The sequence below is a fragment of the Dipodomys ordii genome, unplaced genomic scaffold (assembly GCF_000151885.1).
Source record: "Dipodomys ordii isolate 6190 unplaced genomic scaffold, Dord_2.0 Scaffold57, whole genome shotgun sequence".
NCBI lineage: Eukaryota > Metazoa > Chordata > Mammalia > Rodentia > Heteromyidae > Dipodomys > Dipodomys ordii.
This window is the reverse complement of record NW_012267273.1, coordinates 666,965-692,064: the sequence shown is the minus strand read 5'-3', so window position 1 is coordinate 692,064 and position 25,100 is coordinate 666,965. Positions and strand designations below refer to the sequence as shown.

At 37.4% G+C, this 25,100-nt stretch overlaps 2 protein-coding genes across 3 annotated transcripts in view; one reads left to right on the top strand and one right to left on the bottom strand.

The window, feature by feature from the left end:
- The window catches only part of Opn3 (opsin 3), a 31,075-nt gene extending 23,959 nt beyond the window's left edge, over positions 1 to 7,116 (top strand). Inside the window, exons 3-4 of the mRNA XM_013021790.1 lie at positions 3,736 to 3,987; positions 5,250 to 7,116. Of these exons, the coding sequence (XP_012877244.1) occupies positions 3,736 to 3,987; positions 5,250 to 5,513 (516 nt within the window). The 3' untranslated portion in view covers positions 5,514 to 7,116. The remainder of the gene's footprint in view (positions 1 to 3,735; positions 3,988 to 5,249) is intronic.
- The window catches only part of Kmo (kynurenine 3-monooxygenase (kynurenine 3-hydroxylase)), a 33,938-nt gene continuing 15,019 nt past the window's right edge, over positions 6,182 to 25,100 (bottom strand). Inside the window, exons 6-15 of one of the 2 annotated variants that reach the window (XM_013021788.1) lie at positions 23,749 to 23,836; positions 21,888 to 22,053; positions 20,129 to 20,200; positions 18,985 to 19,106; positions 15,955 to 16,102; positions 13,689 to 13,746; positions 11,273 to 11,355; positions 9,751 to 9,852; positions 9,602 to 9,661; positions 6,182 to 6,678 (exon numbers count right to left, since the gene is read on the bottom strand). In XM_013021788.1, the coding sequence (XP_012877242.1) occupies positions 6,631 to 6,678; positions 9,602 to 9,661; positions 9,751 to 9,852; positions 11,273 to 11,355; positions 13,689 to 13,746; positions 15,955 to 16,102; positions 18,985 to 19,106; positions 20,129 to 20,200; positions 21,888 to 22,053; positions 23,749 to 23,836 (947 nt within the window). In that variant the 3' untranslated portion in view covers positions 6,182 to 6,630. Of the gene's footprint in view, positions 6,679 to 9,274; positions 9,420 to 9,601; positions 9,662 to 9,750; positions 9,853 to 11,272; positions 11,356 to 13,688; positions 13,747 to 15,954; positions 16,103 to 18,984; positions 19,107 to 20,128; positions 20,201 to 21,887; positions 22,054 to 23,748; positions 23,837 to 25,100 lie in introns of those variants that run through there. The other variant, XM_013021787.1, reaches the window with a different exon arrangement.

The following is a 25,100-nucleotide window of genomic DNA, read 5'->3' as shown; positions in this document are numbered from 1 at the left end:
CTTGGGTGATTCTAGGAATCTTTGCTTAATTATCTCTTGTTTGCACAGTGACCCTGGTAATCTCATACACTGCCAGAAGTTTTTCTAAAGCTATTGACTTTTTCAAAATAACTGTTTCCAATCCAGCTCTTTCCTATGACCTCTATGACCTCTATTAGATTAACATAGTCAATTGTCTATTGGATATCTCCACTTGGTCCATAGATTTGTCAAACTAAATCATATGAAGATTAATTTGCTGTCATCTCCTCCACTAATTCCAAGACTCCTCCATCCCTTCTTGTTGAGTGGCCCTCATTTCTAGCTTCATAACCCAGAAATTAAGGAGTCATCTTCAACTATTATTCACCCATCCCCCTATACTCAAATAATGACCAATTCTTATCTAGTTGAAGATTTTTTTTCTATACGTTATTCTTTCCCTCTCCCATGGACACAGGCTCTATTTAAAAAGGCCTTGAGTTCTTCCTTGTTGCTTCCTCTATTCTACTCTGTCCACTGCCACTAGAGAATGTGTTCTCAACTATATCCTGCAGGGGTTCCATTGTTTTAGTGACTGAAAATAAGGTATGAAGTAAGGCTAATCTGTCTTATGTAGTATCTCCCATTTGCCAGTCCAGCCCCATTTATTGGCACATGTATCCTCTTGCCCCCAGACTCCAGCCCACCGTCTCCTTTCCTGGCTAACCCCTCCTCCCCTTAGAAGGCTGGTGTTGATGTTTTCTTGCTCTAACACTCACTCAGGTTTGCCTATTCACTCCCATATCCTTCTCTGGACCCCTACTGGAGCTGTTGTCTGTACGCCTCTCTCCCTCATCAAACAATGAACTCATCAAGAGCAGAAACTGAGACGTATGATTTTTCTTAACTGTAAGGCGGACCAGAACCTACATGTACCAGATGGTCAATGACTATCTTAGGAATGCGTTACAAGGAGAGAGTATAGAGAAAGGAAGACAGAGGAAGGGGGTAAAAATGTAGAGACTTCACTTGTAATGGTCCATGCTATTATTTCAACAGAAAAGTTGTCTCAAGTCACTTGCCTGAATTTCCTTATTCAGAGAGGGGTGACTAGAGACAGCAATGAAAGACTTAGCTACTCCTTGAGAATGAGGACTGTGTGGAACCTGTGAATATCTACAGGTGCCTGACACACGTTCTAAGTAGCGGTCACTTCTAGAAGGAATCTTAACTAATTTGTCATAAAAGTGGTTTACTTTAGAATGAATGTGATGATAATGTGCTCTTGCTTCATCCATATGACAGTGTTGCTCAAAATATGAAATAAAGGATGTGGGCCACAAAGTAGGGCTCTTTAGGAATGCTGAATGAACATAATGAAGGGATAAGAGTTATGAAAGAAACAAAAAGGCTAAGATAAAGAGAAAAATAAAAGACAATCACCAAAATTTCACATTTCCAATCTAAGTAATTCGCTTATAGCAAAAAGCATCTGGGAAAGTATAGACCAACATATGCTTCAGTTTTGAGCTGATAGATAAGCATTCTACTCAGAGAAGACTAGGGCTAACACTAGATGGAACCTAGATAATGATAGCGTAGAGAGTATGTAAGTGAGATGCACGTATATCTTAGTTAATTGAGACTAAAGAGTCAAAAATGGTGATCCCACATATCCTATAGAAACGAAAGTACACATATACAGGCAACTATGTTCATTTCAAATACATTTCAGTAAGCATTTAATCTCAAAAGCAATCCTAAAGTTATATAAATGGTACTGGAAACCAGCTTCAGTTAATTTTCAGTAATGGGATTTGAACTTAGCTCCCCCCCCCCCCCCCCCGCTTGTCCCAGGTAGGCATTCTATTGTTGAGCCTCTGGCCCATGCTTCTGTTAATTCTAATGGGGTATGCCCTTAAAGAGGGTAATTGGCTTTCTCAGCATCACACTGGGGATAAAAGTAGGAAGTTTAAGGTATGAGTCCAGATCTTTGGATTCCAAATATGCAGCTTTTACCAGAACCCTAAATGGGAATTAGGCCCCTTTGCTCCTAAAATGTTTTGAAAACAGAATGACACCCTATCACATTCAATAAAATACTTTTTTCTAAAATAGAATTGTACACACATATCAATACTATCAGAAATGTAAAGTCATGCCTTAATCCTCTATAATCTAAAAGATCATTTTAATTTCCATGCTTCTCTGTATTAGTTGCCCATTGGGAAACATAATTTTAACAACAATATAGTTTCTTAAATATAATTTTGGATGATATCAATAGCTTAGGAATATCAGCTAAAGTGTGTGTGTGTGTGTGTGTGTGTGTGTGTGTGTGTGTGTGTGTGTGTGTGTTAAATACCATCAGCACATGCTTTAAATAATTTATTTGGAAAAAAGTTCTCCCCCTACTTTTTTTCTGGTGGTTGTGGGGTTTGAATTCAGGGCGTGGGCACTGTCCCTGTGCTCTTTTGCTCAAGGCTAGTGCTCTATCACTTTGAGCCACAGCTCCACTACTGGTTTTATGGTGGTTAACTGGACATAAAGAGTCTCACAGACTTTCCTGTCTGTGCAGGCTTTGAGCCACTCAGATCTCAGCCTCCTGAGTAGCTAGGATTACAGGCATGAGCCACCAGTGCCTGGCTAAAAATTCCCTTAAGTTTTATGATGAGGCTAGAACTAAAAGGTAAAAGCTTTTTGAATTATAATAAATTTCCCAGTTTAAAATTATGAATATGACTATCAACAATTTTAGGTACCCTTTAAGAAACAATTATTAATGCATGTCTTTTATAACAAAATTAGTATAACCTCTTGCTATATTTGGAAATAACTTTTATTTAAAAATACTGTGTGTGTGTGTATGTGTGTGTGTGTGTGTGTCAGTTGAGAGGCTTGATTTCAAGACCTGGGTGCTGTTCCTGAGTTCTTTTGATCAAGGCTAGCACTCTACTACTTTGAACCATAGCTCTACTTCCTAAAAATGTATTTTTTGTGTGCAGGGATATTCTTTCCCTTTTGTTAACAACACAATTATGATAAGAAAAGAATATACAGAATTTATCTGAAGAACTCAAAGAACTCTCTAGTTATGGTCATTGCTCCTCAATAATGTTGACGAGGCCACACTCAGAGAAGATGAACTGATTTCAGACAGATGGGAGTCTCTGAGTGTGCCAAGCACCACGCCATCCCCACAGTTCAACTCCTGATGAAACCAAACACAAGTTTCATATCAAATCCCACTTTATAGTTACCAGCAATGAAAAACACAATGGTTTCTAGGAAAAAACGGATTTAGGATTGAGTGCTCATCAAGATCAATATAGGCATAGCCATGCAGAACCTTATACATGAGTTTGTGACCTGCTTGGAGAATTTCCAGATTAGCATTCTGGATGAAAGAGTTTCCAGTATGCAGAATTCCCTTCCATTTTATGGTGACTCAGACTGTCTCATAAAACTTCAAGATTAAGGCAAATCATTTATTTCATCTTTTTTGAGTAAATTAGAAAAGCTTTAAAAATTATTACAGAATTTAAGAGGTTACTTAGCTTACCTACAGTTTATCAGAGCTGAGGAGATGGGAAATCAGAAAGATGAAGGTTGGGCACACTTATGGGGTTTGGAGCAAAAGTCAGCAATCCAATGTTCTGTCCAGTTCTCTTTCCACTGAAGCTCTTTCCACTAAAACAACAGAATCCTGAGCAAGAATCATGACTGCATATCTGTCATCAACAACAGTCAACCCTTCCTTTCTCCTTTCTTCAGCTTCGTTGTGTTGAAGATCTTCAGACAATTCAAATAATCAAGATTTTACAATATGAAAAGAAATTGGCCAAAATGTGCTTTTTGATGGCCCTCACTTTCCTCATGTGCTGGATGCCTTATATCGTGACCTGCTTCTTGGTGGTTAATAGTCATGGTCACTTGGTCACTCCAACAATATCTATTGTTTCTCACCTTTTGGCTAAATCAAGCACGATATACAACCCAGTTATTTATATCTTCATGATCAGAAAGGTAAGCTTTGTCATTAAGCCACTGTTTATACCCTGGGTGGGGGGAATATGTCTTTATAGAAAAATTTCAGAACAGCTTCAGTGATGGAAAATCAAATCAAGAATTTGATAGAAAAGGAAATGATACCAGACAGGGTATAGGCTATTACCAAAATAATAGCTCTGTGCTATTAATAGAGGGATACACTTTTTAGGTAAAATATTATTAAAATTATCCTTAATTCATCAAAAATATTTTATGTTTATCACTAAGTTATTAAATTAAAAACAAGTTTATACATTTACCTCTTATTGAACTATGCAGCATACTCATTAATTTTACCATGAAGCATATGCTAATCTTACTCTTTATCTGTAGGTTATGAAAGGAAGGACTAGAACCTTAAATATTTTAGGTATAGTCATCGATAATTTAGTGTGCCTTTCTCCCAATGAGGGGGCTCTAATCAATGCTTCTAACCTTTATGTAAAGTATAATAAAAAGTACATGGCACAGTTTGGTATCTCTGCGTACCCAACACACATAGACCTAATGTTCTGGTTCCTGAAAACACACTTCTAAAAAGTTACAACAAATAAAAGCAATCATTAAGACACTGGGTCTGGTTCACAATTTTTAGGAGAAAACATTTTTTGGCCCATATACTCAACCCTTACAATAATACATCTTTAGCACTACACTGGACTTACCAAACAATGGTTTGATAAATTCACACTCAAACAAATAACTCTTTTTAAATTGAATATAAATTAAATGCTAATTATAGGGACTGTTAAGGGGTAAGTGACTCATGACCATGTATAGCACATGTAAATAGAAAGTTAATTATTCCTTCTGTTTAGATCAATGTTTGATGCATGAGCTTTCCCAGATGAAGGAAAATCAGTAAAAATACCACAGATACATACATCCTTTTTGTTTGTTTGTTTTTGTTGTTTTTTTTGTGGATCATGGGGTTGAGCTCTGTGCCTGGGCACTGTGTCTCAGCTCTTCAGCTCAAGGCAAGTGCTCTACCACTTGAGTCACAGCGCCACTTTTGGTTTTCTTAGAGATAAAACTCTCACGGACTTTCCTGCCCCAGCTGGCTTTGAGCTGCGATTCTCAGATTTCAACCTCCTGAGTAGCTAGGATTACAGGAGTGAGCCACTCACTTCTGCTTTCTTTAACTTCTTCACATAGCAATTTAGCTTAATCATTTTTTCTTGAATGTGAATCCAGATGAGGAGCCAGATGTTTACTTAATAACCTTTCTGTTCTCTCAGTTTCGAAGATCCCTCTTGCAGCTCCTATGTTTCCGGTTGCTGAGATGCCAGCGGCCGGCCAAAGACCTACCAGCGGCCGGAAGTGAGATGCAGATTAGACCCATTGTGATGTCACAGAAAGATGGGGACAGGCCAAAGAAGAAAGTGACTTTTAACTCTTCTTCCATCATTTTTATCATCACCAGTGATGAATCTCTGTCAGTTGATGACAGTGTCAGAAGCAGTGGGTCCAAAGCTGATGTAATCCAAGTTCGTCCTTTGTAGAAATGAAAGATGGAGCCTTGGATTGGACACTGTGTTTGGATTTCCATTATAAGGATTGTTCTAGAATCCCCATTCGATATAATATGAACAGAACTTTTATGGCCCAGCAGGATATGGGGACTGCCATATGTTCTGTGGACTCATGAAGTGATAGTGAGGCAAATTGTTTTAATTCAATAGGTGCTTTACATGAAGAACCACTTATGGTACCATCATCTTCTAATGTGGTGGAATTTCCATTTAAAAATATTTTTAAGTGACTCTATTTGCCAAAGCACATCATTTTCCTCAAAGTTATTTCACTCTAAAAATAGTGTCTCATAAACACATGTGAAATAACAGATGTCTGTGTTTTCTGTGATGTTGGATTTTATTCAGTGTCATATTGTGTGTCTGACCAAATTTAGTTTCTTACGGAACTAATTCTGGAATGAAAATCCCTATCTTTAAAACAAAAGGCTGTTGTTACAAACACATAGTTTAAACACATGATAAAAAGGAAATTCACATGAATAGGCTGCTGAGCAAGCTCCAGAAGATGCAAGTAAGAAGCATCAGAACCAACAGAATAGGATGACTTCAGGGTAGCTGTGGTATATGGTTAATTCTGTAGTAGACAACACCCATGAGAAAGGTAATGATGATGGTAGTTGGTTACATTTCAAATGTGAGTGTGACAGGTGTTTATTTTTCCTTTTAATAATTTTTCACATTTTTGACGAGTTCTGGATTTAGAAAAGGAGTGCTCAGTAAACAAACATATCTGAAGATGAAAAGTGTTCAAGTGTATTCATAAGAAGTGTTATTTATTCTTCATTTCTTATCAGTCAGTCCACAGGAAGGGCAAGGTAACCACCAGGGACAACTCTGGGCACCTTCCAGCAGAGAGATGATGCCAAAGGAATCAATGTAACAAACTCCCTACTTATTTGCCTTCCTGCAAGTTGTTGTCCTCAAATTCTCAATGTCCTTTTCCTTTTTCTGGTCACTTCTCTAGTTATTTTCCTTTGTTAAAGATGCTGCATACACCAGGGAGTGTTAAACTTGCTCTTTGAGCTTTACTTATTCTGTGGGTGTTTCCCACATACACATGGAATGTGTACATGTTCATACACTTCTATTTGTTTTTTTCTCTTATCCATCTGTGTTTCATTATGGAATGAACCTAAGGTAGAACAAGGCAAAAGTTATTTCTCCTCCCCTAGACATGAAATATTAGGACTCAAGAATGCCTTTGACAATACAGAAAACACTGAGTCATTAATTTTATTGCCTAGTTTTTATTTCTTACATAACTCTCCTAGTGTTATCTCATTCTAATTAATCATATTTGAAGGACTTATAAGTGATTCATCAGCCTATCGAGGAAGTAAGAACCAAAAAAAATTATTTCACCAAATTCCCTTGTGAAAATCAATCTTATGGCCAATTCTGCCACCACATGTAGTTCAAGAATAAGCTAGTAATAAGCACTAAATTGCTTCTGGGGGTCTGAAATGAAATAAAATATGACTTCATATTTCTGTAAAACTTATCTCTCTGTTTCCTTTCTGCTCTCGTGTATGTAGATATTTGCTTTGTAAATAAAATCCTTTCTTATCCTTCATTTAGTATGTCATTAGTGGCCTTTTCCTTTAGAAGGTATTTAAAGACTAATAAATAAAACATTCATTCTGGAACTCTTTGGGACTCTACTGAATACCTGCTTTACCTATATGACTGACAAAAAAATCATCTTAAAATAGTTGTTTAAAAGAGTTCCAATTCAATACATCAGTTTATGAGTTCCAAACATCCATCAATGTCACTCTTCCTCTCCCCGCCTTTTTTTTTTCAGTTGTGGGGCTTGAACTCTGGGCCTGGGCGCTGTCCCTCAGCTTTTCAGCTCAAGGCTAGCGCTCTACCACTTGAACCGAAGCGCCACTTCCAGTTTTCTGTTTGTTAATTGGAGGTAAGAGTTTCACAGACTTTCCTGCCCAGGATAGCTCAGCTTTCTGAGTTGTTAGGATTACAGGTGTGAACCATCTGTGTCTGCTCTTCCTTTCTCCTTGATCTCTCCCAGTGTCACCCATCCCTCAAGCTACTGGGTTCCATTTTCACAAATGTTCACTAAATGCTAGGATTTTTCTCTCATCCTTTAGCATCTGCCTCATTCCCCTTGATCTCCCCCACTCCTGATGTCCCAGCTTCCTAGCATTTGTTTTCTGAAACTGTAAGTTAGTTGTTCATAGGCGTTGTACCATAGGAGTTGTCCCTGAATATATCATAATTTATTCAATTTGTGTATAGCTACACATGACTTTATATAAACTGATGTTTTTCAAGTGAGCCTGTGAATGAGACAAGTTCCCTCTAGATGATGAAGTGGTCTGTACTCCACAGGGTTGTGTCTCAATACTGTTGTGAGTCCTGTTAGGTCTTTAAAGAAAACGCATAAACGGTAAAGTCCTGCTGGGGCCTTATTTTCTAAGAAGTGAAAACAATCAGCCACTGAAATTTCAAATTTAAATGTAGAATTCTGCATGCATGATGTGGAGGGGAAGCTGTGGGTTTGCAAAAAATAGCTGTGGATTTCCCCCTATCAATTGCAAGTAACACAGTCTACATTATGTTAATTATACACAGATAACTGTCTTCCAGCAATGAATTAAATATGGTGATGAAGCCATCCTTTTTCTGATCCTTGATTTTGGTGTCAGAGAAATCACACATTTTTTTACTTTGGGATCTTTCTATCACTGCCAGTGAATGGGAGGATTTATTGTAGTGACTGCATGGAGTTTGAAGGAAAACGTGCCCCATATTGCAGGAGTAGGCTGTTCCAGTTCCATGGCAGTCTTAAGTAGTGTAGAGGTCTCCAGGACAGGTGTTGCACAAGGAGGTATGCACTACCAATGGCCACCAGGGATCCAAACATACAGAGTCCTTTGTTTATCACCTGCAAGGACAGCAAGAATCTGTACCATCCAGAGATTGAGATTCTATACCTCGACTTTCCACTTACACAATTTCCTCTCCATCCTTTATCCTGAAACAGACACTGAACTGTTTGATTTCTGATTGAGACCATACCTTATTGTTCTGCCTTCTGTCCTGCCATTATCTCTTTGAGGTCTGTGACCCAATTTTGTTCATTTGAGAGTAGATAAATCTTGATCATGGCCTAATGATTCTCCACACAACAAAATGATCTGTCTAAAATTCAAATGGAATTGCTGAGCTTTCTTTGGATCCTTTGTTTCTCTTAAGCTAATACTTAGGATGCTAAAGGCCCAGCCCACCTTTCCAGCCATCTCTCTGTTTATTCTCACCCCTATGTGCTGGCTTCCATTTCACTGAATTGCTTATTCTTTCTATTGAAGCCTGTTGCTTATATTACTTCAGCCTTTACCTGTATAGCCCAATTCCCTGTCTCCCCAGGAGCTGTAAATCTCTAAACACCATAGCTGTCCATCTTCCCTAATAGCCTCTGAGCTATTAGGGTTGGGCCTGAATCTTGTCCATCACTGTTCTCAGTATCCATGAATTCAATCAAACTATTGTTAAATGAATGAAAGGAGTTATAATCTTAAATTGGCTAATCACCAATCAGAATCCCACTTAATGGCATTTAGATTAGCTGCCCAGTGCATTGCATTAGGATCAAATAGTGTTTGCATTGGAATTGGTAATTCAGTTTTGTTGGAGTTTTTAAAAATAATTTAAACCCATAAAAACATTTTACAATGCACATGTCAGGAATGGATCACATTCTAAAATAAAGAGCTGAATGAAATAGGAATGTCAGTTTCTTTTTTGAATCTCTTCAGAAGTTTTTTCTATCTCCCTCTTCCTTTCTCTTTCTCCTTGTCCTTTATATTTCTCTCTCTCTGCTTCTGCATAGTTGTTCAGTTTTCCCTCTGTCTTCTGTACATAGAAGAGTAGTTTTTTTGGTTTGGATAGCAAACATTTGGTATATTTCCTGTAATTTCTGTATTCTTATAAAACAAATATGACCTCAACACTACAACACTTTACCACATCATATTTTTATTGTACTAATGTAACTTATTCCGTTAAAAACAAAAGAAAGAAATTAATTGTCTAACCTTGTTTTGCCAATGCCAGCGCTGCACTGCCTCATGGTATCTTATTCTGGAAAAAGTGACCTGTCAGGACATTTAAGACATATTTGTGTGTATTCTTAAATAGTTAAGCAAGCATTTCAAACACAGTAAAGTCTTTGACCAGACCTTACCATTGTATACAGAGGGATAAAGGTAGATGGCATAATAGCATGAAGAAATCTCTCTAAGTTCTTTCGAAAAATGAACCACAAGGAGTTGACATGGGACCGCATCTGCAATGACGGGAAAAAATTCTTTAAAAATAGCTGAATTAATTTGCTTCCAACAACTAATCATTACTCTTCATTCCCACTCATCACAATGCTGTACACAAAGTAGGCAAATTCCCACTTCCACGATAGTTATTTGAATTCCTTCAAAGAAATTTCAGTAGGTTAAATGTACAGTGATTAACATGAAACTTATCAGCAGGATCTGGTTTGCTCAGCGATCAGCATAGGAGCTCTATTTTCCCAAAGAATTTGTTCATCAGATTTATAGATGATGTGTGAACTCAGTTTAGACCTCTTTCTGTTGCTTCCTGGCTGGTTTATCATACTGTTTATGACAACAAGGAATTTCTTTTAAAGCATGTGTGTCTCAATCTAATATTCCTTATCAGGACCCATATTGTGTTACTGTAGCTCCTTTGTTTTAGACTTAGGCAATATATAGCAATAAACTCTTCCATTCTCTTCTAGAACTTCTCTTCACAAGCATGATACAGTTCCACTAAAATTGGTGACCATTTTATTTCTCTTTGAGAGAAGTGAAAAACAGTGACTTTTCCTCAAATAATTAGCCTATAGATTGTTGTTAGTTTGAGGATTGCTAAAACCCATCCTCCTCCTGCTTCAGCCCCCGAAGGGCTCAGCTCTATCTTGTAGATTTTTCATTCCATTATTTATAAAACTATAATCACAACCACTTGAGATCTTGTCATGTGACTCATTCATAAATGGAAAGAATAGGCATTTCTTTAAATGCATATTTAACGCATTTCTTTTGGACCACTAATTTCTTTAGAATTATGCACTTTTTTTAGTACATAAGACTTCAAAGGATAATATTCCATGTGTCTTTAAATATGCAGGTTTATTGTGAACAATGGAAAGGTAATTTAATGTTTCTTATATTTTCATATTTTAGTACTTATTGTATTCTGTTTTATTTGTATAATATTCATTTTCATTTAATACTTAATTTTAATTGTAACATTTTAATATTAATTTCATTCTTATATTTTATAATTATATAAACACAGCCCAAAAGATAATTTGGAGATAACACAAAATTGTATTTGAGGATGTGTTAATACGTTTTCATTTATTTTTCTAAATGTTTAAGGTATGAACCTATGAGTAATTAAACATTTTGTCATTTCTGTTGATTCTTAAATGTCCCATTAGTAAAGATTGAAATAATGTGTGTTAAAGAGGGGTAGTTATTGTCACTAGCTACATAATCAGAGCACCATGCTTTAGGAATGCTGTGTGTGTGTGTGTGTGTGTGTGTGTGTGTGTGTGTGTGTGTGTATTCTTATCCACATCCACTCACGCAGCATGCAATAGATGGGACTCAGCAAAGAGGGGAGAAAAGAATTGCTTATCTGGAAGTGAAGCATTTCAGAGAAGAGGGTCAAACTTTCCTTACCTCTACATAATTGTACATAGACAGGTCTGAAATTGCATGGTCATCTGGAATCCTAAATCTTGAGAATTCAGGAAGACACATACCTAGAAACCAAATTAAATAATACATGCTCTTAAAACAATGTACAAAAATATGCCCGATTCTATGTAAGTCAAGTGAAAATGGTATATTCACTACCAATATTCTCTCTAATATTTTCTCAAGTATAGAAAGCATACTGTGTGACTTAGAAGCTGTGATTATTAGTATTTTCTGTCAGTCCTGGGGCATGAACTCAGGGTCTGAATGTTGTGCTTGGGCTTTTTGGCTCAAGGCTAGCACTTTACCACTTAAGCCCCAGCTCTACTTCTGGCTTTTTGGTAGTTATTTGGAGATAAGAGTCTCATGGCCTTTTCTACTTGGGTTGGCTTCAAACTGTGATCCTCATGAACTCAGCCTCCTAAGCAGGTAGGATTACAGGTGTGAGCTACCAGCTCCCACCCAAGTTGTGATTACTGAGCAATGCCCATACTATATTTTTGTTGCCATAAAGCTAGAATATATTTGTTGAATTGAAACCTGTTTGCACAACTAAAGATAACTAAAAATTAAAAATTAAATAAATAATAAAATTAATTGTTGTAGTAAGATTACACTTGTTGGTTGGTTAAAAAAAAGCATAATTTTCTTTGTTTCAGAGATGGCAATGGGTTCTTATAAACCACTGTAAGTAACCCTTAACCCTGCCCACTTGTTTCATTGCACTACACATACACACTTCATCTGTTTGAATACCCATCTTATGTTATTTGGTGAATGCCTAGAATACAGGTTCCATGTCTTCTTCATATTTAACATTTTAAACTGGTTTGTTGCTAGTCATTTAGCAAATGACTAGCAAGTAAACAACCAAACAACTTCACCTTTTAAAAATGCTGTTTACATAGTAAGAAAACTTGTGCTGAAGTTCCAGCTTTGCTATTTCCTGGCTACATGACTGTAAGCAAGTTAATTAACTATCTCCAATTCCGCACCTGTAAAATGAGGACACAACTAGTATCAATGATGCTTTGGGGGAGGACAAAAGGAGATAATTTGAAACATAACAAGATACCCCACACATGTCAAATGTTCAGTGATGTTATTTATTCTTCTTTTTCTCAATTATTATTGTTTTAATCTCTACTCTCAAGTATTCAAAACTAGGGATGACAGTATGTTCTGCTACAGAATCCCAAACCAATTAACTGAAAGCTAAAAGGGGAAAAATAACACCCTCTTGTTTCTGAGCATTGTGTGTATAACTGGGAAAAAGAGAAGAGAGGAAGAAAAGCTAGAAGGAGAAGGAGAATGAAAGGAGGTGGAGGAGGAGGAGAATGGAGGAGGAAGAGAATGGTGGAGGAGGTGGAAAAGAAGAAGGAGGAGGTGAAGGAGGAGAAGAAGAAGAGGAGGGTAAGTAGGAGGATAAGAAGGATGAAGGGAGAGGGAGAAAGAGAAGTGGGAGGAGGAAGAGGAAGATGAAGAGGAAGAAGAGCCATCTTTTAGATCCAGGCACCTGCGTACTTTCTAGATAATACAATGCACATATACTACAAGCTTTATTTATTTATTTGTTTGTTTGTTTTTGTCCATCATGGGGTCTGAACTCTAGGTCTGGGCGCTGTCCCTCAGTCTTCAGCTCAAGGCTAGTGCTCTACCACTTGAGCTACAGTGCCACTTCTGGCTTTTTCTGCTTATGTGCTGCTGAAGAATCGAACCCAGGGCCTCACGCATGTGAAGCAATCACTCTACCACCGAGCCATATTCCCAGCCCACTACAAGTTTTTATGACTTTTTTCACGCTAAATCTTTACATGAATGAGTCACTTTTATAGCCTTTTCTAGAGTTTGGATTGTCCGTGTACCTCAAAAGTATATGTATAATAGGAACTTGCTATTGGGAGGTAGGGATTTCTGAGAAATCTTTGAACCACTGCAGGGTGGGGTATCTGCAAATAGGATTGTGGAACTTCTTTTCCTTCTGTTCAGGCCTGGTGGCGAATGGTTTGCTCTGCCACTTGCTCCCCATGATGGTAATACTGCCCTTCCATCGGCCCAGAGCAATCCAGTCCAATGGATCATGAACTGCAACTTACAAAACTGTGAGCCCAAACAACCACCTTTTTATCTTTGTGAGCTGATTGCCTCAAGCATTTGTTATCATAATGGAAAGCTAACTAATATAGACATTCAGGAACAAATGTTAAATAACTGCCAGTTTCCTCTCTGGGTGCTCATTGTCTGACATGGGTTCTATGTCTGTTATATCTGTTAATACAAAACTTTTAATAAACCTGGGCAGGGAATGTGTGAATGGGTTTGTGATCACAGAGGATCAAAAACAAGTTCACATTCATCAAAAAGGGTAGGCTGTGCCCAAGAGAGATATTTTACTTACTAAAATCATTATTGAATTTATCCATTAATTCATCAAATACCAAGCAGTCTTCAAAGCCCTAAACAAGAAGAAAAAGAGGAAAAGTCAACTAAAATAATTAAATTTTTTTGACAGGAATAAAACTAAATGAATGGGCTTTTTATCCACAAACAGAGCACTGCAATTGGGTTTCCAAAACCTGGTTTAGAGATATATAAAGACCATCAGCTGCACATTTGATGTGTTGTTTTTGCAAAATTTATGTTTGCAATGTTTACAATGAATTGCAAGTTGACCATGTTGTCATTGGGAGGATTAAAGAAGAATAAACATTAATGGGAAATGAGTGAAGAATATTACAATATTACACAACATTACAATATTATGAAGACAACATAAAGCCCACCAAACTCCAAGAGAAAAGTGGGGGGCTCGGAGGAGAGCAATCGGAATTTGGTGAGACTGGTAAATTTGTTCACAGTATACTGTGTACATAAATGGAAATATCACAATAAACTTGCTCATAGTAAACAATGCATGCCAACTGAAAAAATAATGATTTTAGCTGTGTGCTGATGGAGGCTGAGATCTGAGGATTACAGTTTGAAACTAACCCAGGCAGGAAAGTTGGTGAGACTCTTATTTCCAATAAACCACCAAAAAGCCGGAAATGGAACTATGGCTCAAATGACATATTTTAAAAAGAAAAACAAACAATTACATATTTCTACCATGAGCTTTAGAATTGTGTTTAAGTTGCTCAGGTCTTTGAGAGTTATATTTAGCTGGGTCTGGTGGTTCATACCTATGATACCAACATTTAGTAGGCTGAGACAGGAAGATCACAAATTTGAGGCCAATCCAAGCTATTTAGCAAGTTCTAGGCCACTTTAACAACATAGGCAGACAAAAAACTAAAAAAAGGTTCATACTTAAAACAATGTAATGATAAGATACAATTATTTGGCATCTATAATTCAAGATTAAAGCAAATTTTAAAAAATGAAGAACTCCACAAAATGTATGTTAAATGCAGTTCCCACTGAATTTCTTTGCAAGAAAATTGGAAACTATGTTTTCATTTTTCCAGTAACTCAAAGTGTAGTTTTAGAGACAATATGAATGTATATAAAATATTCTATATTGATTATAAAGATTACATCTAGAACAAGTAAATGTATTTATCTAATCAACAGTAGTATGTAGATTTTTTAGAAATAGCAGATGTTTTATTCATTTATTCTTCCCCAAAATTTGAGATATGCTTTATTAAAATCTCATTTTCCATATGTCAAATGAAAGATAAGTAAGGTGTGAAGACCATTCTGTGGTGAATGCTGGAGTCATGGCATTTTAATGCCAATCTTGGGCTCTTTCCCACTAGGTTACAATGATGTCTTCTATTTTGATTGAAATCATGGCTTTGCATTGGCAGAGGATGTGCTTGGTCACTCAAGGCACACCCCAGTCCTTTTGGTTTTATTTGATTGTTCAGATAGAACCTTGTTGCTGGCCTCAGACTTCCAGTTTTCCTGATCTTTGCCTTGAAAGTAGTAGGGAGACACCTTGCTTGATTTTATGCCTTCCTTCCCATGCTTTGTAAAACAAAATACTCATTGCTGCTTTGTGGAAAATCTGACTGAATATATACCTGTTAGTTTTCTTGCAAAATATTCTAATTTCTGAAACAATTATGCATTATAATTATTAAAATATTATATTATTATAATATAATATAAATATTATAATGATTAGACAATTTTAACATTTCTTAAACTTAGTATTTGAGTACTATTTTTCTTTCTGAAACTTCTTTCTAGCCCAGATAGTAAAATTTCCATGAAGGTGGTAATACTCAACATCTAATGTGTTTCACAGTTTTATATTTCCCTTTATGTTAGAAATAACAAGTGGAAAAGAAATGGATAATTTAGAAATCTTTTTTTTCTTTGAAGCTTGCTGTATAAATTTATGTGTATTTTCTAGAAAAGTTTTATTTTCAAATTAAAGTCTTGAACTGCTAATAACCAGCTTTCTGAATTTCAAGCTTTGATTACTTTTCTGACTAAACAGCATATGATATTATACTTTATGCATTCTTCAACATTGCATTATTGGATCAAGTTTCCACAAGCTGCTATAGTTGGCTAAGCAACTGGAATGAATGCTGACTTGAAGTATTCTTCAGTCCATATGGGGATTGTTTTGGTTAAAGTTTTATTTGAGCCTTGTTAACTAAGATGAACCTGGAAATATTTTAGAAACTTCCCAAGGGAAAAGAACTCACCGCATTCATTCCTTGCCCAAAAAATGGGACAATGGCATGAGCTGCATCTCCCATCAGCACACAGTGTGACTTCAAGTGGAAAGAAGAACATTTTATGGCTATCATGGGCTGAGCAGGCAGCAGAAAGAAATCTTGCACCAGGGCTTGTCTTCATAGAAAAAGAACAGAATGTGAAGATGTTAAATCGGATTATAAATGTTAGTGAGCATTTTCAGATTGATTGGCTTTGTTACCACACTATTTTCTGAACAATGTACAGCAACACCAGGAATAAACACCGGGAAAACTCTTGTAGTTATAGTGCTAAACTTCTACTGTTTTAATTACTTTCTTAGTTTCGGAAAAATGTCAATCACATCCCCCAAAGACAAATTTGGCAGCATTTGAATAAGGTGAAATATTTATGTCTTGTCATGAAAATATTGTTATGGAATATTCAAATATATGGATGCATTGTAGGCTTCTAAACAAATATTGAACAGATACTATTGTGCATTTGATTAGGCTACAACAAACCAAAGCTTAATTAATAGGTACACTTATGTATTTGGAGATGGACAATAGTAATCAAATTACTATTGGATAGCTTGGACTATGTGTGGTCAAAGGAGATACATTTCTAGTTGGTCTATAGGAATAAATTCATGAGCTCTATCATTCAATGTGTTGAATATAATAAAAACAAACAAAAGCCTACTAGAGGTTTATGCAACAATACACACCCTCAAGAATCTTAAGTATAGTGAGAGTGGCAATCAGCAGTCATGGGGCCATTTTTAAAATACATAAAAACTAAATTTAGGTTGCAGATTCCTCTTGATGGGTAGATAAGGAAAGATCAGTATAAACTGGATAGTTTTTCAGAAAAGGATGCAAGCTAGTAATTTAAAAAAATTGCTACGGGTCAACAATGTGATTTTATTTCTATATAATTAACTTGTTTTATTTGCATAACTACCCTAAAAGGCAGATATTTGGACATCATTTTAAAGGTGAGACTCAAGTAAGTATGGGATAGAAATAGAGTCAAAATCTTGCATTTTTGGAGGTCACGATGTTGAGTGAGATAAGCTAAGCTCAAAAAGACAAACGTTCCATGTTTTCACTCATTTGTGGAATATATAAATACACTCACATATATACACAATTACAATATAATATATATAGAGAGAGTGAGACCATGATTATAATTCTAGGACTACTTGGTGGTGAAGGGAAGAAAAGAGAGGAAATGATATTAAGTGTATAGTATTTATGCAAATGGAAAAAGTAGAAAAGAGATCAACTGAGGAAGTCAATCTGATTAAAGTATAATATAGGCACATGGGAAGAATCATAGGAAAAATCTCTTTTTAAAATTATTATACACCAGAAAATAATGACAAATAGAATGACAAGAAAGTAAATCAAGCGTTGTTGAAGAGTAAATATCACCGGTTGGGGGAGAAACAAAAGAAAGGATGAATGAAGTTGAATATGGTTGAAGTAATTTATGTGTCCATACTTAAATAGAAATTGTTGAAATTGTTGTTGTTTTTGTTTTGTCGGTAGTGGGGGCTGAACTCTGGGCCTGGCACCATCCCTCAGCTCTTCAGCTCAAGGCTAGGGCCCTACTACTTGAGCCACAGTGCCACTTTTGGCTTTTTTCTGCATACATGGTGCTGGGGAATTGAATCCAGGGCCTCATACATGCGAGGCACTCTTACCACTAAGCCAACTTCCCAGATCCCAGAAATTGTTGAAATTGTTTTAAGGAGTGAGGAGTCGGAATGAGGGAGAATGACCAAGGAGTGAGTTTTAGGGACTACTTTGTATATATATATAGAAATATCACAGTGAAATCCCTCTTGTACAATAATAGATGCCATTACAAATCTAAAAAAACTATAACGGTTTTCCTCTAAACCAGGAGTGGTGGTGCACATGTTCCGTTTCAGCACTGTGAGCTACAGACAGGAGGATCAGGTGTTTGTGACTAGTGTGGACTCTACAGTGACCCTGTCACAGAACAGAACAAAACCTCCTGCTCTGCTAGAAGCTTGGGTGTTTATGCACCCCTAAAATGTATATGCTGGAATATTAATTCTCAAGGTAATGGTATTTAGAGGTGAAAACCTGGGAGATGATTAGGTCATGAGATTGGACCTCTATAAAAGGAACTACGGGAAGCTCCCTCATGCCTTCCACCATCTGAGTTCACAAGAAAGAGGAAGCTCTTGTGAGTCAGACACACAGGACACCGAACCTGCTGGTGCCTGCATCATAGACTTCTCAGCCTCAGAAATGAGTTTCTTTCACTTATAAGCCACCTAGTCTCTAGTACTTTTTGTTACAGAAAGCCTGAATAGACAAGACTTTACCTCCAGCCCTATGCTTTGGAAAAAGACAGCATTGGGATAGGTGAGCTAGATCTCTGGATGAGGGGTGTTCGGAGTCAGTAGGAGCAGAGCCTCAGCACAAGAGAATTCAAGGCAAGGTGCACAAGGAGAGTGATGTGGACATGGGCTAGACATATAGCAGGTCACAAGCCAGATATTGAATGATTAGACATGAGCTTCGCACAACTTAAACAGTGTGGGTCCTTTCCTGGATGAATGATTTAGAGGCATTATCTCACTCTTCCTCACAGAAACTCTCTGAAGTAGATACTATCATTTATCAGTATTTTATCATGAAGAGCTCAAGATTACAGCTGATGTGGTTAGTAAGGGATGAGTATGAGGCTTGAGGCTGCCTGATGTATCTGCTATGCCACAGAGAGCTGTGTATCTCCTGGCATAAGGAAACAGAACCAGGAGATATCATTGGCTTTTGTATTCAGGGCAAACTGCCCATGGCTTGAGTGTCTCAGAATCTTTGCTCACTATAGAGCAACTATCCACTTAGCCTTTGGTAGGTTCCTGGCTAGGGTGCTGGGTGACTATATTATGTTTAATCCAAACTGAAGCATAAGTTGCATAGCTATTGCTTGAACTTGTAATAACTCAAATCAATAAAATTAAAGGTGGCAAGGTGCATCTTGAAACTTACTCTCCAATTAGAGGAATGGAATCTGGAAAGTATTTCTGGAAGAAATCTAGCACATCATTGCTGGTTAGAAGTTTTTCAAACTCATCGAAGGGCATGAACAAAGTGCACGTAAATGATTTTTCCTGTGAGAAGAACAGGGTGAGAGAGAAAACAGGCCAGTGTCGCTAGCACTATGAGTGAACCCCCAATTCACTTGGCTTCTTGCTTGGACCTGAGCCCCTGGGGAGAATATTCAAGTAGACAGGAAAAGCACTATGGTTTTGTCCTTTTTCCCCTAAAGAAAAGCTCTGGAGTATTCCAGGGATACTCCCTGCCCTCTTGCTTCTCAGAACTCCTGCCCTAGGAACTCTTCATTTTTACAAACAAACATTGCTCTAGTTAGGTGGCTAATAGGTTGGTTGGTTTATTTTTTCTTCCTTTTAAAACAGCATCAATAGGATTGCAAGACAAGTAGCAACAAGAAGACTAAACAAAGAACAGGTGGCTATAGCTATATAGGAAAACAAACAAACAACTGTTGGGGTTTGAGTAAAGAAAAACTATGCCTTTTTCTGTGTAATACATATTCCAGTGTTCTACAGACCTTAAAGAAGCAGAGATACTTCCTTACATATGAAGTTTACATCTCTGTGGCTTTATTGGGGAGATATTCCCTTTAGACTCGTTTTGATTGAAATGACAGGCACCTCCATCCATAAACTCCCATTAGTTACCCAAGTAAGTTAACTCTGAAGTAAATGGTTGAATTTCCAATTACGGAAGCAAATAATTGGACTAATTTTTCTTCTCAGTAATCCGAAGACATAAAAATAGAATCACTAAATAGATTAAACAACGAAGGTATCAATTGGGTATGTAAAACAAAAACTCATAAAGGCTGAACAGCATTGCTGTAGCAGCATTGCTACTCACATTATGTTGAAAATGAACTATGCCACTTGTGGGTGGAGATAAGAGGGAAAAACTGGGAGAGAGGGAAAGATGGGTCACATTGTCCAAAAAGAAATATACTCATTACCTGACTTATGAAACTGAAACCACTCCATACATCACCTTTATAATTACAATTTTAATGGTTTAGAAAAACTCATGAAAGACATTCAGTATAGATTCACAGTTAGTTGATAAGAAAAATCTATATTACCATGTTAGGTAGCGCAATCATCATAAAGGTATTTCTAGGCCATATATGCAGATAATTAGGTTCCATAGCATACTGTAGGAAAAAATATGTTTGATTAGTGCATTAATACAACACATATCTCTGCTTTTTATTGGTCCCAGTAATGTAAACAAATACCCTATGTGTGGTAATATGCTTATGCATTGCTTCATGAAATTGAAATTGTCTTTAAAAATACATTTGAGTTCTAGTTGGGTGCCAGTGGTTCACACCTATAATCCTAGCTACTCAGAAGGCTGAGATATGAGGATCTCAGTTTGAAGCCAATCCAGGCAGGAAAGTCTATGAGTCTCATATCCCTATTAAACTACCAAAAAGAAGCCAGAAGTAGAACTGTGAGTGGACTGATACAACTCTAGCTTTGAGCAAAAGAAGTTCAAGGACAGCCCCAAGGCCCTGAGTTCAAGACCCAGAACTAAAACCAGACAAATACATACACTGAGTTCTGTCTTTATAAACTCAACCATAGGTGTGTTTTTGATTTCAGGTCTTCAGAAGACACATTAAAACCCTCGGGACATTGATGGTTCCTCTTTCCTAGAGAAATCAAGTTTTCTCAGAAATGCAGCAGATTAGGTTCTCAGTTCTTGAGAACATACTGCAAGAAGACTTTATTTTTTCTCTGTATTTTCACACATACATCCACAAACACATACTTATATAAATATATATACATATATATATATATATATATATATACATGTATCAGAATCTATACATTTAAGCCAAGTGCTAGTGACTCATGCCTGTAATCCTAGCTAGTAGGATGCTTAGATATATGTACAATGTCATGATTCAAGGTCAACTTGAGGAGAATAGTTTGCTAAATTCTACTTTCAAAATAACCATCAAAAAGCAGAGGTAGAGGCGTGGCTTAAGTGGTAGAGCAACTAACAATGTTGAGTCAATATTGCTTCAATATTGCAAATGTTGCTTCAATATAGCAAAAAAGAAAAAAATGTGAGTATATGTAATCGTAATTTTGTTGCCTGATCTGAATAAATTAGACTTAAGTCTTAGGCTTAAGTAGTAAGTGGAATACCAAAAGAACAGCATGGCTTCCACCTAGCATTTTCATGCTGAATCATAGTTATTGTGTTATGTATCTTAGAAGAAAGCTCTGTGCCCATGTAGGGTTTTTGTTTTTGTTTTTGCTAAGGGCCCCGAAGGGACATAACAGTATACATGCATAACTCCTTGCCTTCCAAGATCTTACAATGAGTTGAAGCGACAAGATGAGCCTGTGTAAATAAACACCAGACTGTACTGCTCTTTAACAACAGTGCTCTTACCCAACAAATGTTGGGTAAGAAGATCATGAGTGGCTTAATGACAAAGTGTCAATTGTCTAGGGACAACATAGGCTACACAATGAGACCCTGTCTCAAAAACCAAAAATCAAACTGACAAAGATTCTGGATCATTTGCCTCCTGGACAACTGATTCCCAACCTATTGTTTTTCTTCCATAAAGAACATAGACCAATGGCAATATTATGTAATATAAATCCCCTGTGTGTTTCCAGTAGGGTGACTGAAAGCAAACCAGTGAAAAGGCAAGAATAATAGAACCATAATGTTAAAGAGGTGTCTGCACACCTAACTCACTATGAATTACAAAGTTCAGCAGCAGAATGAAAGCTGAGCACCATGGGGAACACCTGCACAGGCCTCCATGTCTGAAACCCAGGGTAAAGAAGCTTCAAAGGGAAAGGACTTACTTCCCCACACTTAGGTGGAATAGTCAACTCCATGTACCCATGAGGAATGTACTGCTGACTGTAATCAAAGCGAGGCTTCCTCATGAAGTGACTTCTGACGGTCGAATAGGCGCCATCACATCCTACAATGAGGTCACAAGTGACATCTTTGGGAACGTTGTCAGGTCTGAAAAATACAATGAGCCACCCCCCCCAAAGCAACACCTAGTGAAAACATTGCTCTCAATACTCTGTTTCTACTTGGGCATGAAAAGTCATGGTTGAGTGGGGGTGACTCAGGCAACTCAAATGCCTGTGCCACATTGAGAGTGCTGAGTCAAGGATTTAAAATAAAGACGAAAATTCTTGTCTCTTTGTCAAGGTTTTTCATGTAAGAAAGAGAATAATGTACAAGTGTACAGACGGCAAAGACACATGACACAGAACTGTGACAAAGACTTGAGCTTCCTGAATAAAGGAAGAGAACATTCAGACAAGGACAGAGTGTCCCATGAGAGTCAATTGTGAATTCTTAAGTTACAGCTGTGCAAATGAATGTACAAACAACCGCTCGGATGTGACCAACATTTTCTAGGTGTAATAAGTTTGGCTTGAGCAAAGGTATTTGAAGGTAAGCCTAAGGTGATTTCTGATACTGGGCTCCAGAATATCAAGTTCTGCAGATATTCAAATCCCTTAAGTACTGTACATAATTCACCCATATCTTCACATGTTTTAAACCATCATTAGAGTATTTCTATATCTAGTACAATGTAATGCAGGCATATTGTTGTTATATTATATTCTTAGGGAATCATTATTTCCTAAAAAGTGAAAAGTCTGTGCATTTTTCAATATAGATGCAATTTTTGTTGTTTTTGAATAGATTTGATCTGAGGCTGGTTAAATTCATGCATGAGAAACCAATAGATATAATGGGCTAATTGCACAATGGGTAGTGGGTATGAAGGAGAAGAGAATTTGGGATATAAAGAACAAAGTTCTAAATATATTATTCTAGCAAAAGGTAGATAATAATATTCTCCTTTAGAAGGATAATATATGAAAAGTTGCAATGTAAAAAAATGTACTTGGCAGTTTGAAGTGGAAGCAGAATGCAGGGGTTAGGGGTTAGTGGAAACAGATGGGTCATCTGTTTAGGGGGAAAGCCAGACAGTATTGTACTATAGGAAGAAGGAAGACAGAATCTAAAGCCAGCAGGAGGGAGGAAGACATCCTTGAAGAGTTATAGTTCTATAGGAGAAAAGACATACCATGAAGAAGTCTAATGACATAGGCAAGAGTACCAGCAAAATCAAGAATGAGGCATGATGAAAGACTTTGACATATTTGAACTGGTGTAACCAGTACCTGCTATTGGGAAATGGTGATTTGTTGATTAGGACTTCGATAAGGAGTGCTAAGGAAGAGAGAAGCAGGAGCTAGCAGTGTTTATTTTAGAGATATGAATTTTCAGATGGTTATGAAACTCTGAACCATGGATCCATGACATATCCCAAGAGTGGGCTCTGTGACTTGGAATTTCCGGGGAAATTGAATTGGCCAAAGAGAGGCAAAGAAATTGGACCTGGAAAGAGGACAGGAAATGCTGGTCAATGACAGCCACCAGGTTCAAGGAGGAGAGAGTTTGAATAGAACATGGTTGCCAGAATGTGATCATTTAGAATCGCGGTTGGGACCTGGATATTCAGAAGGCATCCGGGACAAAATTCCTATTTTTTGTTTCTTGAATCTAGGGACTATGAGAATTTTTTGTTTACTGAATCATTTGACTCTTTCAAAAGAGCCAAAGAACAAAGTTTACAAATAGAGCGCTTCATTCCAAGCCTTCCCTCTGAGCCAAAAGCTTGACCCAGATTACCCTAGAACTGTGACCATTCCCTCCTCAGGACTGCATTTCACCAGCCGGTGGCCAAAGTGCACCTTTGCGTTGGGATATTTCTCAACGGCTGCAAGAGGAAACAGAAGGCGAATAGATAAATTTCAATTCTTATTTAATCAGTTTGAACAAAAGATCATTTACCTGGCCCAGTAGGATAGAAATGTTTTATCAATTAATTTATTCTTTGTGTGGTTTTTTGGGGGGAGCAGGACACGATTTTGGTCTGTAGCACATGTTGCTGGCCTTGAACTCAATCTTCCTAGCCTCCATCTCCTGGGTGCTAGGATTGCAGGTGTGCTCCACCAGGAATGATGAGATTTCTTTGTTCTCTGTCTTTTCTACCTCCTTCCTTTCTTCCCCTCTCTCCTGCATTACTGGGACCTTTAATTTACCTAATTTGCTATCTGTTAATTGACTCACTCTCCAGACCTGCTTTATTACTGGTTATTGTGGAGATGGAGTCTAGTAAACTTTTCTGCCTGGGATGTCTTTGAACCTTGATCCTCCATGTTTCAGCACTATGTGGCTTGAGTAGCAAAGGGCCAGTCATGAGTGAAAAAGACAAGCATGAACTTGAGGCCCTGAGTTGAAGCCACAATATCTGTCCAAAGTAATAAAGAGGTGAAAGAAAGAAAGACAGACAGATGAAAGAAAGAAAGAAAGAAAGAAAGAAAGAAAGAAAGAAAGAAAGAAAGAAAGAAAGAAAGAAAGAAAGAAAGAAAGAAAGGAGGGAAGGAAGGAAGGAAGGAAGGAAGGAGGGAGGGAGGGAGGGAAGGAAGAGAAGGAGGGAGGGAGGGAAGGAGGGAAGATGGGAGGAAAGGAGGGAGGGAAGCAGGAAAGAGAAAGAGAAGAGAAGGAAATACAATGTTTTGCATTGTGAACTCTTGTAGTCCTGAGACTGTTAGAAGTCTGTACCTTTGGAAAGAAAACAGGTACTCCTACTTAATTTTAATGCAAAGTTATACTATTAAATCCAGAGAGTTTTCCAGAGAACACTAGTCTTAGATAATGTTCTTAAAAACTGTGGCCATTGTTGAGAGCAGAGGAGAAACACTGAATACTCTAGATTCTCAACTGTACTGTGCTAGTCCCCAGCTCCATGGTATGAACTTGAACGTGGATAGTCTGAAGCATACTCTGGATTGAAGTCCAAGGCCAGTTGCAGGTAGAAATATTCACAAGCTCTCACTACCACCACAACAAAAAATAGCTGAACATGATGGAGTGTATTTGTCATTCAACTATGATGGAAAGCATAAGCGGGAGGATCTCTAGTCAAGCTGTTCCCAGAGACAAAGTGAAATTCGATTTCAAACATAACCAGAACAAAA